Genomic DNA, 14,940 nt, shown 5'->3' with positions numbered 1-14,940 from the left:
ATTGCGTTTAAACCAGTATTTGGTAGAGGAAAAAAAGAGTAATTTTCAGGCCATGCTGGAGATGAGTGAATGAAAGCTCTGCCAAAAAGACTTCTGAAAAAATGACAGATGAGTAGTCTTTTCAACACAGGTTATGTCTATCATGACAGACATTTCCCAGTGCTTTCCCGAAGATGTCAGAAACTAAAAGACGACACTCTCCATTGCACCATATGCAACAACAAAAGTTGGCAAAAAAGGTACAGCAAACATCTGTTGGACAGCTGCCAAAGTAAACTATTTACCTTGTTTTATTCAGAAGTGACAGCTAGAGTTCCTGTCAATACTTCAGCAAAATACGTTTTAATTTAGATTTTAACTCAATCATGTTTAAAAAAATAAACATGATTTCAAAAATGTCCTTGTTCATAGTTCATATTCATAGCACATACACTCCCACAAATCTTGTTTTGGATTATTTTCATTTTTGCTGTTAACACATTATGCAGTTCCATTTGAAATTGCTCATTCAAACTATCTTTAAGAAAAAAAGATTCAAAACATGTTTTCCAAAATGTAATCCCCAGCTTAAAACTAAATTCAATGCACATTGACTAAATTCCCTACTTGTGAATGAACAGTTACACACATCTTTTAGGAATAAAATAGGTGTCTTATGGAACCAAACCAGGGTTATCTCATCTCTGAGCTTTACAACCACAGTAAAACAATGAGCATGACACACTTGCTCTCAGTAGGTGCCACAACTGTGATGAGATACTTGGTGAAGCAACAGGTAAGAACATTTAAAGCTGGAGGTTAATAGACATGTATGACTAAGCTACGAAGTTTCTTCAGTATTCATATTAACTGAACACCAATGTCTTCAATTGTATTCCTAAAGTAAAAGGGGCAGAAGAGGAAGTGGATCTCAAAATGAATAATTTTATTTTTATTCTAATATTTACTGTTGAGGAAACACTTAATTTTCCTTTCACTAACTCCATTGCCAATCCCAGCACTTGCCCATACGCAGTTCTCAGCAGAAGGTTCCCAACTCAAATGCCAGAGTTAACTAGAGAGCAGTGATATTTTTTTAAAGAACAGAAATAAACATAATTTATGCTTTAATTGCACAAGACCTTTATCTTGGCATACAGCAGCACTGCTGTCATAGGAAGTAGTCCTCCCAGCTTTATTTCCACCAGAAAACCCTTGCTGGTGCAAAACCCTTATTGACGCTGGTTATACAGACATGGAAGTGCAGGAAGAATGTTCTGGAAGCATTACTCACAGAACTAAAGCCTTTAGGTCTGTGGCAAATAATGGAAACATATTTTTCCATGTTCAACATGTTAACTCCATAGAGTTGCTGACACATTCAGGAAAACTGATGACAGCAGCCCCACAAAAGTCTCTCCATGAACACCAACCTCCCTGACCTTACTCTGTTCATTACCCATATTTTTCTAGCACTATGGCATTTCAGTAACAATTCATATAGTTCAGTTCCTCTCTAACTCTTCTTCAGGATACCAAGTCAAACTCTGAAGATGCGGGGTTTATTACCAGGTCTCTCAATTTCTAAGCTCCTTTCACAAAGCTCTAAGTTTCCCTTAAATCCTGTTAGTTTCTTTCCTTCTCCAATCTCTTCAAAGCCTCTGCTCTTCTACCCTCCTAACACACACACCTTCATTTTTCCAGTCCCATGTACCTCCACCTCTTACAACTCCCGACAGCAAAAAAAAAACCAAACCTCTTCAGAAAACAATACAGACAGAGTTACATAAATTCATAATTGTGGTAGAGAATTGTATTCAGTTTGAAGATTCTGTAAAACTAGCGAGCTGAAAACAGCTTTGAAGAAGAAATTTCCATGGGCAAGTCTGGACAGACTTATTTGCCAACTACAAGATGGGAATTCAAATAGTATTTGGGAGGGCATGATCAGAGCTAAAATTTCTTCTGAAAATGATAAATAATTCAAAGTCAGCAAGACAAAATTTAGTAAAGGCATAATTGAAGTACATAGGAGGAATTAAAATGTACAAATATATGAGTAGTTCAGTAGCACTCATACTACAGAAAGATCCCGGAATCACAGCAGTTCACCAACTAGAAATACCTCTTTTAAAACAGTTACAGTCTTATTTAAAGTTTTGCATGAGAAACAGAAGGCAATTATTCTAAAGTATTTAGTGCTGATGAAGAGTCTCCCAAAATCTTAGTCTGCTTTTGGATACCACATGTTAAAGTGCTGATTAACGGAAAAAAACTTATAGAAAGGAAATATAACCAGGGAGGAGTCAAGAAAGACCATGTCAGGAGAATTTGCAGCTAATTCTAGATGAAAGAAGCCCATGGTTGTCAAAATGTTCCACGGCAAAAAATTATATGTTCAGAACAGGGTACAAAAACGTTTGTTTAAATATCCACACAGATTTGCACTGAATATTAGGGAAAAAACACAAAGAGGAGCACTAGATGATACAAAGACTGTACAATCTTCTTTTGTGGAAGATTTAAGAAAATGTTAAACAAGCATAGGAGAGGCACTGTTTAAGCACACTTGAAATATAGCACTGTTTGCATATAATGTTTTGGATTACACCATTTTATATGCTTGCTTTCAGTCCTCTGTTTTGACTATTTATTTTACCAAAGCCCAGATCAAAGAGTGAATTACATCTTCCACTTCACTTGGAATAATAAATCACAAGAGAGGGTGATTTGTGTTCTCATGAAATGGAAGATGAGTAAATACTGAAAACATTGGACAGTTTTTTAGTATGCCTGCATAATCCTTTTGCTCTGCAGTTTTTAAGGGCCAACACTCGATAATCTAGAGAGATCTTGAAACAGAAATCCTAATTCCCTGTTCATACACAATGTATTCCTACTATGAAAAACCTATGTATAATCTAATCAATATATAAAGCATGTCACTTGCACTAGTAGCATTCACAGAAATGCAATGTTCTCACTAGGTTACTTTTCCCTTGCTACTCAGTTTAAATTAATGTATAAAGAAAAAAGAAAGTAAAATTTACCATAATATGTTTACTCTGTGTTATTTTAATGGTTATTGCCTGCATATAATAATTAACTTTCAAGAATAATCAGAAAAATTTAGAAGTTCTACAGGCTTTACTGGACGCAGTTATGTGAATTATTTTGCTAGTCAGACAGAAAAAATTGAAAAATGGGAAAATAAATTGTATCTATTTTTACCTGGCTTGCATTCATAGAGATCACAGCATTCCCCTGGCTTTCCTGATGCCTTAGAAACCAATATATTCAAATAGCCAGGCTGGCAAACCTTCCTCAAGCAGCCTGCAGGATTACACACACAACGGCTTGGGAGTGGGCAGCATTCACCAGGAGGTGCATAGCCTTCAATCAAGATGGAATCTTCTGGACATCGAGGAGAAAACTGGACCTCACAGCGAGCCTTGGAGCAATCAGGTTTCTCTTCTGAAAGGGAGAGAAAAATCATCATGCCATATGTGTCAGTACAACACTGAAGTTGTGAAGATAAACTCAGATAAAAGCTCCCTCTCTTCTCCCTGCTCCCAAAACAATAAAAAAGAAAACGGCTGCTGCTGAACTGATTAGCAACAATCACCAAATATCCTTTAAAAACTATAGTTATTTGCAAGATACTAGGTGTCTTATGAAATATTTTACAAAATTTCTAATTTGTGCAATGTGAGCGATGGCTGAACCCACACAGTCTCAAGTAGAGATGTGAACTTAACATTTGGCCAGGATGTTAAGAAACAGCTTGTCATATTATGTCAGCCCCGATGTTCACACCTATTCCTTCAGTTTCCTAAGACCTTCCATTATGGACTGATTTAAAGGCTTGATTTATTAACCTGAACCGAGCTCTCACATATTCGAAAAACAAGTTAAAAGTTCAACAGCTAACAAATTTGAATACTTTGGCAGAAGAGGATTTTTCCTGTACATGTTCCCAATGTTTACATTAGAAGTGGTGTTCCTACATACTTCAGCAGCCTGGATACTAAGTGATAAGAGGTTTGACTACGGTGATGATGAGGTTTGTTGATGGTCCTTACGCATCCCTTCTAACTCAGGATATTCTATGATTCCTTCCTGTACAAGTACTTTATGTTTTTTCTTACCATCAAAGATTACTAACCTAAATGTGCTACTAAATAGCATTATAGCTCTTTTCTTACAGTTAAAAATCCTACTATTTCCATCTATCTTTAAAACAGCCTTGACTAGATATGTATTTTGCCTAAACATTTAAATAACATTTTTAAGACCAATGTTTTGGGTTTTTTTCAAACCTACCCTTATGTTTAGGTTCCTATCTGCTTTATTAAATACATTGTTCAAACAGAACATTAGTGGTTAGAGAGGCTCACTGCCGAGAGCTGTATTAACAATGCATAACACACTAGTCTCTGTATTATATGGATAGTCTTTAGTTTATACACATAATAAAAGGCTTGACACTCAAGCTTTTAAAATTATTTTCATTTTCCACTGCATGTTTCCTCAACATGCACAGAGAAGTGACAGAACTGTTGCAGTAGCAGCCCTTAAAGTACATACTCATGGTAGGCTCTTGATAGACCACTTGTACTCATGATGACCCTTAAATTCCCACTGTTCATTACTTTATGTGCCCTAGCATTATGCATCTAGTAATCTTCTAATTTCTATGACTAATAGATAATCCCATCGTCATGTAATCTCTCCCATGAAAACTTTGGATTATAAGTATTTTAAAAAGTTGACCTGCTCTTTTTCACTTGACTGCATTTACACACATACATGTACCTATGTAAGTCCTTAAGGACTGCTCATATAATTCAATGCAAATAAAATTTGAGCAAAACAACTGGTCAAATACAATAAAAACTATTTTTGATCAATTCGGCTAACTCTCCAAAAGGCAAGGTGTGTCAGAAATGCACATCAAACTGCAATACAAGTTTGAATCCAAACTATTCAGGACTCTAGATTTATCATTTTTGAAGACCAATGCAAAGCCTGCTGCTGGAGTTGGTAAGATCACCCAGCAATGATATGAAAACAAGCATGTGTCCCTATGTAAGAATATGTAAGAAGCATCACAGGCAATAGGAGAGAGAAATTTAAAATAGAGAACCATGACAAGTACTTTTGTATGAAATATTCACTCAGTGTTTTGCAGTTATTTTTGATAGTCTGTTCCACATTAGAGTATTGTGCCTAATGGAGTTAAAGGTTACAGACTGTGACAGGACTCTTATATAAAGCCAGTGCCATTTTCAGAGAAAATGATTTAAACCTAACCACCGCCTCAAAAAAAGGAATGTTTATGTTTTAATACCAGGTAATATAACACCAGTAGATATTTATAAACCAAAGGTTTTCTTCTTAGTCCAGCATCATTATTACTTTTGTACTTCAGAGTCCTAAAAAATAGACAAAACCCTACTAATAACTTCCTATTAATACTCATGTAAATACTGTGCTTCCGAATTACATCTCAAACTATGTACATGTTGAAACATTCCTCTCCCAATACACAAATGCAACTGAGCAACAGGAAAGTCAGACATATTCACCCAAGCTGGATCAACCAACAGACAATTATCTTTCAGCTTCCCAAACTCTAGTCCTCCAGCATAGTCAAAAGCAGGTCAAGAAAATTTTTACAGACTATGTCACAATTTGTTTCTTGACTTAGATGCTGTTTTTCTTTATGGAAAGCAGCTACTGACTAAAACAATTTGTGATGAGTAGTATATTAAGTGTTTCCTTGAACATCATCTTTATCTAAGACATGAAAAAGCAGCAGCTCCAGGTGTAGCATTACTACATGTTAGTTAAAGCCTTAATCAGCTAGCACCATGCTAGTGTAACTGCTCTCCAAGTCCAGAATTCACTGCAATGGAAGAAGATGGGAATTCAGTTTTACTGCATTTCAGTAAAAGCTGATGTGGGCTCCTCATTTTGACACCAAGTTTGCATAAAAGACATTATTTCTAAGCAATCATTCAGAAAAGTTTCAAGGTTTTACTTCTTGTTATCTCAGCAAATGACAAAATCTTCTCCATCCATAGAGATCCATTACACTAAAGTAGTTCTACCTTTTCATTACTTTGTTGAGGAAGGCACTGAAATTTAATCTGTTCTCAAAATAAATTATAAACATTAATACAGCCATAAATGTCACTGCTTTAGCAGAATTCCTGATTTAATTCCAATATATACAGCTATTTAAGATTTCATCAAACAAGAGCTGTTTAATAGCTCTTTTTTCCTTTATTAACCAACATTTCAACCCCTTACAAAATGAACATTAAAAAAACCCATGTAAGAACAAAATAATTAAAAATACACCAACAGCCTCAAAAGACAGGTAGCAGGATAATGCTGAGTTGTATTCCACAAGAAAACCCTGTGAAATCACTCAGCAGTGCTATTTCTGCTACTTTATCCCTTTTACATACCAGACAGACTGTTTCAAAGCAGCTTCTCAGCAGACCAAAGTAGATTCACAAGAGCCTACTGCCTCTCTGTCAAATAGACATATACACCACAAAGCACCAACCTGTCTCCTGGATGTTTTAAGCTACTACCTATTACACAAATCAGGTTCATCCTGACCAACATCTTCACAGTCAAACAAGGCATCAGGACTTAAACTCTATTTTGATAATAAATAGAATATAAACAAATAAATATTATGTGTGTCCAGAAACAGGAGAACTTCATTTTTCAAAGCACCGTGGTGAACCTAAAAAGTTAGGCTTTTGAGGAAAGGGAGAACTATACATGGGACTATATATATGATTTACTATGAAACAAAATAATACAGCAAATATATACATATTCCTGAATAATAGGGCATCTTAAACAGATTACACAAGATACTCGTGTCACATTGTTCTCACACAAAGTGCAAATTCCTTTGCAAGAAGAATTTCTACAACCTAACTGCCTGTGGAGACAGTAAAATTGCTATAGCATAAATCTCAATCTCATTTCAGTACATTCTTTAAAAAGATATCCCAACCATTAATAAAGAGAACAATCACTTTTCAGGGATGCATTCTGATAAAAGTATGAACTGATAACCTACAACTCACTAAGAAAAACATAGTTGGCTGCAAGTGCTGCCTTTTTGTTCAAAAAAAGCAGCATTTCAAATAGCAACACAAAGAACAGGAAATATTAGTTGGTTTTCTGATGAGGTTTCTCTGTGGGACACATTCTCTTTATAGCCTTTCATCAAACACCACCAAAGTGTTCTGGTATCCCTGATATCTCAGCAGCCTGAGCCAACAAAGAATCTCTACAGAGATAAAGGAAGAGTCTGGATCAATCAAGGTTTTGCAAACTATCTATTCTGAGACAGACAATTTTCTTAAGAAATTCAGAAATGTAGCTAGAAATTCTTAATAAACTGAACACAATCTACACAAGAAAGCCAACATTTTGATGAACTCCAGATAAGACTTCTAGCCTTGGAAACAAACTTAGTAACTACTCTAAAAGGCAGCTCTAGAGATCATTTCAAATAAAGTTCTTCAGTTTACCAGTGACAGGGTTATTTCTAGATATAAATTACTACTGGCAGAAGTTTTTCATTTCAAGACAAAATTTACTTTCTGTAGGTCTGAAGGTTCAGGCTTACTTTTACTTTGTTAATAGCCTGCAAGAAGAACTTGCTGTTATTGAGCACATGAGAGAGTACACCCTAAAATTATTAGTATAACCTAAGTTACAATGTATGACTGAAAAATAATAGTTAAATAAGGTACAATGCACAGTGTGCTTTATTATTTAAACAGCGATCATTCATTTAAAAGTTAGGATGTCTCAAAAAAATTTCTTACTTTCATCTCAGAAGCGCACAGGGAAGTTGAGCATCTCGGAAGCTGAGGCATAACATTCATACTGAGTTTTCATTGCAACCACAGCATACTTGTTATAAAGTGCATGGGGAGGAGGAGAACAACCTTCAAAGAATATAATAATAACAAGAAACCAAGATATTGATTTGGGTTTTTTTCTTTCCATTAACCCTAGAAAGTGTCTATCATAAAGCCACAGCCATAAACCCAGAACTTTGTCACAAAGCTTTTCCATGTCAAAAACTACTATGTATTTTTAAAATTATACTTCCCATGACTGTAAAAAGTTAGTAGGGGGAAGTGGAGGTAAGATAGCAAGTTACTGAAGCACTTATGTTGCAACCAACACTTTGAAAGAAGGCAGCTTCTTTACTTTCTTGAAAGGTTTATGCAATACTCAAACTGGGTACTAGTTAGATATGTTTTCCTTAATACAGTCACTGAATATAGGAAGTGTAGATCTCAGGCATTTTCCATTTATTTTGTTAAAGCAGATCAGTTGTAACAAGAACCAACCAAGCCAAACCACCCCCCAACTCTCCTCATCTTTGTTAATACCAAAGCAGCATGGAAATAAAAATAGTTCCTTAAGAAAAATTAAACACTTTGCTTTCACCTCTGTATCAAATTCTTTTCCTTCATTATGTCTGCATGCTCTGCTTTGACACGCAGAGAAAGTACATGCCAAGTTTACTTAATGAAAAAAGCAGAGCAGTTAAAACATTGGCTAGAACAGTGAAAGGATGTTAGGGTATAATCTGGTGTGGGAGAAACAGAGAAGAAAATCCCTGACAGGGATGGGAGAGTCTTCTCATTCTTCAGGTGAAACGGAACAGATCCATGCTTCTCAGGAAATCATTTCAGGAGGGATTTTTTATCATTTTGTCAGAGCTTCATGTGATGCTGTTACTCAGTCACCATAGAAACAAGGGCAGAATGTTTCATTGAAGGAGATGGCTGAAGAGAAATTGGCATTTCTCAGGTCCAAATGTTTCCACTGAGATATTTAAACGGTTGTACAGTTGATTCTTTAAAGTCAAATTTTTAATACATATGCATATAGATATACACAGAGATGGAGGGAATAATTTTTTTTCTGTTAGGTCCATACGAAGAACACAGAAGAAGAAGCACTTTGAAATAGCAGGCTTCATATTTCATTTTTCTGAGCAGTTCAGAATAGGATATGGTTTATAAAGATGAACATTTTGCATGACTAAACAAAGCAATGCACTACAGTTGGCACACGTACTTTGAAGGCATGTGTTCAGCCTTGCATTTTTGTTTCACTGTAAACTATTTTTGTGAAATCCAGGCTAAAACAGTCACTTTTATTGTACAGTCTTACAGTCATCATTGAGATGACTATTCCAAACAATAGGCATACTGTACTGTAATACAGTGGCAGGAAGGAAATATTAAAAGGATTAGGGATAAAAAAGAAAAATGATTACCCAGCTGAAGCAGTCAGACAGACAGGGATCGATATTGGAATGCAAAATCACCCAAAGGATTTTCAAGAATCAAAAGGGCAGTTATAGTAGATTAAAAAATGAGATTAACTTACACATACAATATGCACAGTATGTATACGGATGAACTGCTACAAATAAAAAAGCGAACAAGAGCCTGACCTTTTACCTAAAACTGAACTTTATTTAAAATCTGTTCTATTTTCTAAATGAGTCTTGCTACACTTCCCAGCATTCTGGTGCTCCACATTTTATGTACTACACAGTGGGGCAACCTGTCTCACCCACATTATGGCCTAATCTTCTCATAATATAACAGCCTGGAACTAACCTGGGTTAAAAAAGTCACACACAAAAAGACAGTCACAGACACCAGTTTTAAGAAACATCCATTCATTGATACATATCTTTGCAATACAGTATTCACTACAGATTTGCCAAAGATTTTCCATTTTGAGGACAAAATAACCAGAAAAAGGGTTATATCACTCAAGACAGCTACAGACAAGGAAGACAATAATTCCCTTTGGGTAGACAGCAAAGCTATTTTAATTTTGTAATTCCATTTCCTGAACTAGTTTATTTTCCTGTACTGGAAATATGAAAAAGAATGGTGGTAATTCAAAACTAACAGATCCCAAAAAACACCACACCAGAATCACAAACAATCCTGACCCCGAACTGATGTCTTACAAAGAAAGAGTTAACAGACTCATTGAGTATCTGTCAAGCACCTGCATCTAAATGGAAGCGCCAATTCTATAAAACCAATAGTGTTGGCAGCAGTAGTTGCATTTGGGTTCGACCTCCCAGATCACAGCATTCCTCTGTTATGCTTAGAAAAAATAATGTCTTGAAAATTCCGAAGTAATTTTACTTTTCCTCCATTTCACTCAAAACCTGCTTTCAACAAATACCTATTAGCTTGACACCAACAAGTCAATCCAAATTAATAATGGATAACGTTACCTGACAGAACTGGACACGAAGGACTGAGCCCAGCCCACTGCACAGAACACAGGAAGCTGTGCCATGCCTGGGACAGGATCCATTTCTACTGCTAACTGCACTGCTTTCAATAGAAATAAAGCACCTTTAAACTTCAGCAATGAGAATCCTTCAGAAATTAGTTGGAGTAAGGAGCAGATAGCTCTAGTCAGATTTACAGTTGTGTTGCCTCTATTGAAAAATAATATTTAAAAATATATTCAATATTGTCACGCCTGGAAAAACATCACACATTGTAATTTCTTTATATAAGAAAGCCTATTATGCTGGATGAATGGTACTACTGCTACTAGTGTTCAATCTTTATGTTGGCAAATCAACTGGAATTTTCAAAGAAAGAGTACGTAAACAGTAATGAGGTGGTCTCACCTAGGGAGTTCGGACTTTGAAGAATGCCAAATAATTCTGGGAATAAACCAAAAATGGAAATACTAGATTTATAGTCAGTATAAACTGCATAAAATTTGATGACTTACAAAAATGTACACCAGTAGCAGATATAAGTAAAGCAGAAAGTATTACTTATTGCAAGAGTATATTTAGCTGCAAAACCAAAGGTAATGTTGAATGAGCACCAAAGTAATGATAAAGCACAACTATCTGGAACAATTCTGCTTAACACAGGTTAAGAAAACAATGTGAACCTAGCTGATATCTGGAGAAATAATCACAAATATTCACTAAAGGAGAAGCACTGTAAGGCACAGTTTGATGTGACAAGGAGAAAGGGATTTGAATTTGAGGACACACTATATACCTTCCAATGGACAAACCTCTGGAGGCAGCTCAGGATGTAAGGAGCACCAAACAACTTATTCTACCACACAATCACACTCAGACTGAGCAAGAAGCAAATAGTAATTTGATACTTAAAAGTCTAAAAGCATAAGCAGAACAAGGACTTAGAAAGCACTTGCATTTGCAATAAATGCAAATTACAATGAAAATACATACATGAGTTTACAAATAATAAAAATTCACATATGTATGAAGCTAGCAACTGAGACTGAACAGCAGGGAGGGCAATCAGTTTTCTAGAGCTGATTAACAAAAGCAACAGATTTGTAAACATTAACTTAGAAATGAGAGGTTTGATTTTCAAAGAAATGCAATTTTTGTTGTTAGCAAAATTGAATCAACTCCTGTCTGCCCTTAATGCTTTGCTTTGTTAATACAAATAAATCTAAGGTATGTGATTTCTTTTAGTTCTCGCTGATAATTGTTAACGTTAAAAAGCCCCACCAAAACCCACAACCCCAAGCCCACGCACAGTAAAAGAATGACCTAAATGCTTTAAGACACTTCTGGCAAGTAAACTACAGTATGCAAACTAGTTTTCCCAGTTATTATGTTCAAAGAACCTCTGTCTCTTACCAGCTTAACCTCTGTACGTTTATTAGAGGCTTAACCACGTGTTTCTAAAATTCTTTCACAAGAACAGTCAAGATGCGTGACGTAAGGGAAATAAATTCTGTTAAATATTTTGGTCTTCTCTTTACTAACCTAAGATACCACAGTAGTCAGAAACTACAAAGAGAAGCACAGTTTCCTTCTTTTAGGCAAAGAGGAAGTGAATACTTTCAATGGAGAAGGCCAACACTTCAGTCTTTCAAGACATTTTCACACTCCAACTGCTATGGTCCATCTCTCTTGACTTCTCTGGGTTAGCTTCTTCCTAAGCCCTTCAAAATAATCTCTCTAATTTAAAATTTAAACACATTTTGATCACACAAGATTTTCCATTAAACAAGAGCTCTTGTAAAAATTCTTGCTTTCCCCCTTTATTTCTTTTACCTTAACATTTCTGTTAAGTTTGTCTCCACAGAATGAGTTTTAATGCCAACTAACTGTTCCTTTGTTACTCATCACTTACCAAACCTGCATCATTATTGAATAACATGTCCATGCATTGCTTAGGACAACAGAAAACAACTCTATCTATAATAAGAAATATGACAGCAAAGCAAAAAGGGGCCATTATAATTTTAGGGGAAATCTATACCGACAGAAAGAATTCTGATGCAAAAATTCTTGATGCCTTGCAGTGAAGGGATTCTACAAACTTTTTACAACATTTCCAAAGAGAAGAGAAATTGTCAACCTGAAAGAATTTAAACAGCTCAGTCCTCCAGAACAAGTAAATATTGGTTCTTACCAGATCTATTTTTTTCTGAGGAATGACACTTAACAAAAGTCTAGTAAGGAGCATTTCACTGAAAACAGAAATGGTGGATATTCCACATAAAATATTATCTTTTCTCTAAAGGAAAAGTCTTCTAATAAACTGCCATATTTGACACTTAAAATGCAAAATGCAGAAATAAGCAGCTTATCACAAGACTCCAACGTAAAAGAAGTTAAAGCACTCTGTTCTTGGGTTTTTACACTGAAGGCAACTTCTCATATACCATGTAAAATATGGACTAAATAATTGTAATAGAAACTGTGCTTTCTTGACTCCAGAGAATATTTGCACTAGGCAAAATAAAATTAAATAAAGCATCTAAAAATCACGCAAGCAATTCTGCTAAATTCCAAGCTCCTGCTTGCAATACATGTTTTCAGTGCTAGTTTGAATGTGCTCCTGCATTTTTACAACTGTCATTCACACAAATAAAAAAGTAAAACCAAAATAACTATTGGGAAAAAAAGAAACAAGACAAAAGAAGCACAAGAAATTTTAATTTTATTCTAAGGCCCAGAAGCTTAAGCTTGAGAAGACAGCTACCCAACTGCTTGACCAAAGGTTTTTGAGAGTTGATTGGAAAAATAAACAGACACCTGGAAATTTGAGAATCATCTTACTCGTCCTGCTTTCAAACTACGTAGTGTCCTAACCAGAAATACTGACACATCTCAGGGGTGGAGGGGGTGGCACATGTACAATTCATATGCACATGGATCCATAACCAGCCCTCACATGCAGTAAGATCACAAGGAATCACAGCATGAGAAGTTTGTTTTTCTCTGCAGTGCTGCTGCACAAAATATAAGAAGTCAGATTACTTTTAAGAAAAACGGAGAGTCATGCAATATCCACAGTCTTTATTCCTCAGATTGGCACTGCACAGGACTATGCAGGTACATAAATAAAATATTTGACAATACCAATTAAATACAGCTTCAAGTCCACTATTAAATGCTACTAGGTACCACCACCCTCTTGCAGCATTCCCTTATTCTACCTTAAAGCAGCAATATCCCGCAGAGGGAATTAAATGTCAAAATTACAAAAAAGCAGAAAGCCAGCGTTTACACAGTACTGAGCTTCTGTTAACACTAGTACAAGTATTTTGCTGACTTCAGTAGCCATTAAACTCAGACCCCTCCGTTTCAAACTGGATGAAAGCCAACACCTTGTACTACAAACAAAAGACAGCAAGTCTGGAAAAAGACCAACAATCCCATGCCAAATATATAAAAATAATCTCTCCGTTTCAGAATGCTGTTGGCTGCAATGTTCTTTAATTAGATTCAGTTTCTGATCTCATTTGAAGCATACAGTTGTGTATTAACCACCTGCAAAGTTTGCTTCCAAGAGCAGCTTAAAGGGGAATGATCTCGAGGTTTGCAAGCATGATAATCTGCTTTTTCCCAAGTGTATTGTTTAATTTTTTTTTAATTACAGCTACCAAAAAGTATCACAAATCATCCTTGCTCAGACATTTTTTCTGATTCTTCGCCCTCCACTTTTCTTACTCTTTCTTCTTTATTGACCTTTCCTCTTAAGTGATCCACTTATTGTTTATGTCCTCTTTAAAGCAAACCTCAAATGCTACTTATTTCACATCTTTTCCAGCCTGTCTCTCTTACTGTACATCTCCATTAGTACAATACACAGCAACACACACGTTTTGTGTAAAAATCTACCTTAATACAAAATATTACCTTCTCTTAAACACTAAGGAAAAGCATATTTGTGGCATTTTGCACAGCAACTTCCATGACACAAGTGAAAAAGAACAAACTAGGAAATTCAGATGTAGGAGCTTTAGATTTGTATAATCTCTTGGGGCAGTTTGGCTAAACCTTGAATGCAGATTAAAATTACAAGCCCTAAAATACAGGTTACATACCATTGTGGAACATTATGCAATGTAAAAAAAGCTACTGCTAGGAAATGCAGATACAGTTGCACTTCCCAAGTGAAGCAAATCGGTTTTATTTCCAGCAAGATCCCCATGATGGCACCCCTTGCACAAGTTTGGGATTTAGTCACCTCCAAAGCCATTCAATTTTTAGACCAAACTCAGTGCAGCGCATGGCACAGGAGACATCAGTGTACATTAATTCTATATATAATGCTGCACACATTGCAGAGTATGTGGTTCCGTGACCAGAAACAAGGCATTAATAAATTGGTCAAGTATGAAGATGGCACATTATCCACAAAAGTTATTAGCATCTTTGAAACATCAAGAGACACCAATGTTGAATTTGATGAGGACAGACTCCTTGTCAAGCCTGGAAAAACTCTAGGAGCGGGAAGACGACAAATGGAATTTTAAACAGTATCTACTGAGTGCCCCAAGGATGAGACTGGCTCTGTACACTCTCATGCTACAATGACAGTGGATTCTACCTCACAAACACACCCT

At 35.9% G+C, this 14,940-nt stretch overlaps 1 protein-coding gene across 1 annotated transcript in view; it reads right to left on the bottom strand.

Annotated features, from left to right (window-relative positions):
- CRIM1 (cysteine rich transmembrane BMP regulator 1) overlaps positions 1 to 14,940 on the bottom strand; it is a 170,330-nt gene that overhangs the window by 85,870 nt on the left and 69,520 nt on the right. Inside the window, exon 3 of the mRNA XM_058800839.1 lies at positions 3,211 to 3,453. Within this exon, the coding sequence (XP_058656822.1) occupies positions 3,211 to 3,453 (243 nt within the window). The remainder of the gene's footprint in view (positions 1 to 3,210; positions 3,454 to 14,940) is intronic.

Source organism: Ammospiza caudacuta, chromosome 3, assembly GCF_027887145.1.
Source record: "Ammospiza caudacuta isolate bAmmCau1 chromosome 3, bAmmCau1.pri, whole genome shotgun sequence".
NCBI lineage: Eukaryota > Metazoa > Chordata > Aves > Passeriformes > Passerellidae > Ammospiza > Ammospiza caudacuta.
This window is presented reverse-complemented; position numbering and strand designations above follow the sequence as displayed.